General features: G+C 34.7%; 1 protein-coding gene across 1 annotated transcript in view; it reads right to left on the minus strand.

Moving 5' to 3' along the window:
* Positions 1–1,586: 1,586 nt before the first annotated feature.
* The window catches only part of LOC107722654 (regulator of G-protein signaling 21-like), a 4,046-nt gene continuing 1,739 nt past the window's right edge, over positions 1,587–3,893 (minus strand). Inside the window, exons 4-5 of the mRNA XM_016531115.1 lie at positions 2,829–2,995; positions 1,587–2,732 (exon numbers count right to left, since the gene is read on the minus strand). Coding sequence (XP_016386601.1) covers positions 2,547–2,732; positions 2,829–2,995 — 353 coding nt within the window. The 3' untranslated portion in view covers positions 1,587–2,546. The remainder of the gene's footprint in view (positions 2,733–2,828; positions 2,996–3,893) is intronic.

Consider the following 3,893-nt stretch of genomic DNA (forward strand, 5'->3'; position numbering starts at 1 on the left):
CAGAAAAGAATGAAGTTGAAGAACAAATGATAATTTGGGGTAATTTTGAGGTTCTCTGTACACATATCGTGAACAGTTCTTTCTAATGAGTCATACAACATAAAGTAATTTACAATATACTGCTTATTGTACAGTAAAAGACAATGGAAGTAAAGAATGAAAGAATTTTTCCAAGCGAGCATTAAAAAAAAAAATGAGACAGTACGTGTGTGGTGTGATTATTTCTGTCCTAGCTGAAGGGTACTGAATGGGTACGTCAACTTCCCTTTGTCTGTGATATTTGAAAAGAGTACGTTGACTACCACACTGTTTGTGTAAATAGGGAAGTGGTGACAGAAAGTCAGGCGTAAGCATGTGATGTTACCCCATCCCCTCCCCCCTCAAACTTTCGGTCATGAAACAGAAAGCAGCATGCTGAAGGGGATATCCAATATAAATTACAGTTCATAGTACATATGGCAAAATAAATAGCTTTCATTTTGAGGAAAAGTCCCTAAAACTTTGCATTGAACGTCTGATTTGCTTACAATGGCCCAAAAACTATTTGAACACCTGTAATCATCACATAATATATATATATATACAGTATATCTATAAAAATGTGCGCACACACATACACTATATAGTCCACAAAAGAAAATAATAGTTGAATTTATAAAAATGACGCCGTTCAAAAGTTTACATACGCTTGATTCTTGTTATCTGGATGATTCACAGATGTTTTTCATGAGTCCCTTGTTTGTCCTGAACAGTTAAACTGCCTGCTGTTCTTCAGAAAAATCCTTTAGGTCCCAGAAATTCTTTGGTTTTCCAGCATCTTGTGTATATTTGAACCCTTTCCAACAATGACCGTATGATTTCCATCTTTTCACACTGAGGACAACTGAGGGACTCATATGCAACTATTACAAAAGTTTCAATGAATCACTGATGCCTCAGAAGAAAAAAAACGATGCATTAAGATCCTGGAGGTGAAAACTTTTTGAATTTGAAGATCAGGGTAAATGTAACTTATTTTGTCTTCTGGGAAACATGTAAGTATCGTCTGTAGCTTCTGAAGGGTAGTACTAAATGAAAAAAAAAAAAAAAGATATTTAGGCAAAACAAGAAAAATGTACACATCTTCATTCTGTTCAAAAGTTTACACCCCTGGCTCTTAATGCATTGTTTTTCCTTCTTGAGCATCAGTCAGCCTTTTGTAATAGTTGCATATGAGCCCCTCAGTTGTCCTCAGTGTGAAAAGATGGATCTCAAAATCATTCAGCCATTTTTGGAAAGGGTTCAAATACACAAAAAAGCATATTACTAGCATATTGACTGTTTATTCGTAATTATAAAGCATATTTTATGCTACCACATGCCTAAACCTAACACATAACTTACTAACTATTAATAAGCAATAATTCCATTTTTAAAACAATTGTCAGTTAATTCAATGTTTTTCTACCTAATGTATCGATACCTTAAAATTTTGGCGAATTTTTGGAATTTTGAGAATTTTAGAGTCCTCCCCCTTTTTTTAAACAACAACAACAACAAATTACTTTCTTTTTGCATTTTTATTTATTAAGTTATTAAATGGCTCTTTAAAATAAACATCCAGACAACCTGCATTTTCGCAATGAGCAGAATATCAATTGTCATTCCAACACCATTTCAAACTTAACAAACCTCATTTTGTTAAATAGTTTTGCTGCAGAAGTGTTACTTCCTTTAAAATAAATGTCACTTGGCTCAATATGTTCTTTATCTAATGCAGTGACAGTCACACCTTTAATCTTGGCTTCCAAATGCATCTTTAGGCCTCCCCAAATTTAAAACAGCAACAAAAAGAAATGACTTCCCCTTTGCAGTTGTGTTTATTAAGTTATTAAACGGCTCTTAAAAAGGAACATCCAGACAACCTGGAATTCACATGTCTCACATTAATTTGTCATTCAGGAATCAGTGGTATTTTAATGCATCCATAGAACACAAGCCACGCTCTTTTACCTGCTGACCTCCTGAAATAATATCCAAATCATAGAAACGCTGAAATTTCTAGGTGTGCTCTACATATTATTGTGAGAATATCCCTATAAGTTGGGCACAAAAACAGTGGGATTTACATTTGCTCTGTATTATATGTTTACAGATCATTTCATGTCACACGAAATTGTTGTTGCTCATTGAGTTATGAGTTAATATTAAAATGTCATTAGTATTATTCCCAAGGCATCTCATGCTAATCAGATTTGACACTCTTCAAAGTAATAAAGTTAAATAAAGTCCATATGGTGTTCCTGTGGTTGCGGCACATTTCAGTGGTTCATCACAGGTGAGCTGTACAGAAAGCTCATTTGTCTTTATATATCCCACAGCCACGCAGAACAATCGAACAGTGTAATACAGTACATATAAACAATAGCTTATTCAAGCTTTTAAGTGGATCCCAATGTCCGGTGCAACCCGAGTCCAGGCCTGCATCTCAACAAAGCCTGATTACTCCACGGCCATCGGTCCCACAGATGTGTTTGGAGTCCTAAAGTCCCCCATTCAAGATGTTTTCAGACCTTAATCCTATGTGAGACTGATTCCAGAAGTGATCTGTACATGTCCGAGCGAAGAAACCTGGGATAGGAATCCCTCTCCATAAGACCGTAGACAATCCTCTGAGCTTCATCGAAACACACTCTAGTGGGAGCTCGGACGTTCTGCTTGATAAGCTCTCTCGTGACGTGGTCGATGTTTATCTGAGGAGAGATTGACGGAGAAGCATATTGACGTTGATCGATTACTCTATCGATGAATAAAACCACATGGAGATCTTCAGTTCACACTGTTCTTACCTCTTTGGGAGCTTCTGCCGTGATGTAATGCTCAAATATCTTCTTGGCCCTTGAGCATAGTCTGGACGAACTTCTGATTTTTTTGAAGTCTTCGCAAACCAGCCAAAATTCCATGTTCTCATCGCTGAACTCAGATTTGAGGAAGGTGTGGAATGTTGCCATGCCATCTATAAGAACAAACCGCAGGGTTAATGTGTTGCTCAATGTGACTGCATGTGTTTTACGTCAATGCAAGAGCTACTGGGCCTCAATAAGTTTTTGGACACCTAAATTATCCTGGAAACTGAATTTCATCGCAATGGATACAAAATGAGTATAAAAAAAATATCAAGTGGAAGCTACAAAAAAATGTGCTTTTCTCAAAACTAACTTTTTTTAATGAGCCCTAAGTGCTTGTCCTTTATAATGAATAAACATCTTCACTTGATATTAGAATTTATTCCATGCTTGGTGATATTTTTTGCTCTCTCTCACTACATATACAAAAAAAGAGATCCAAACCCAGAAATTTATGTATGCAAATATGATGTCTAAAATACAAATCGAAAGGCAAAAACAGCTTCTGTTTTACAACAACTGTTTGGACATTAAGAAGCATTAAAATAGCAAAGTTTGTCACATTTTTGAGATTTCTTTTTAAAAGGCAGCATTTATTTGATATAAATACAGTAAAAATAATGTGAAATATTGTTACAATCAATAATAACTGTTTTCTATTTGAATACATGTTAAAATATTATTTATTCCTGTGATCAAAACCTGAATTTTCAGCATCATTACTTCAGTGTCTTCAGTGTCACATGATCCTTCAGGAATCATTACAATATACTAATTTGGTGCTCAAGGAACATTTCTTATTATTATCATTGTTGAAAACAGTTGTGCTGGTTAACATTTTTTGTGAAAACCATGATAATTTTTTTTTTTTAAAGGATTCTTTGACGAATAGAAAGTAAAAAAAAAAAAAAAAAAAAATGAAATGGAAATCTCTTGTAACATTATAAATGTTGTTACTGTCACTTTTGATCAGTTTAATGCATCCTTGCTGAATAAAAGTACTAATTT

Source organism: Sinocyclocheilus rhinocerous, unplaced genomic scaffold (assembly GCF_001515625.1).
Source record: "Sinocyclocheilus rhinocerous isolate Xijiao unplaced genomic scaffold, SAMN03320098_v1.1 scaffold161, whole genome shotgun sequence".
In the NCBI taxonomy this organism is placed as follows: domain Eukaryota; kingdom Metazoa; phylum Chordata; class Actinopteri; order Cypriniformes; family Cyprinidae; genus Sinocyclocheilus; species Sinocyclocheilus rhinocerous.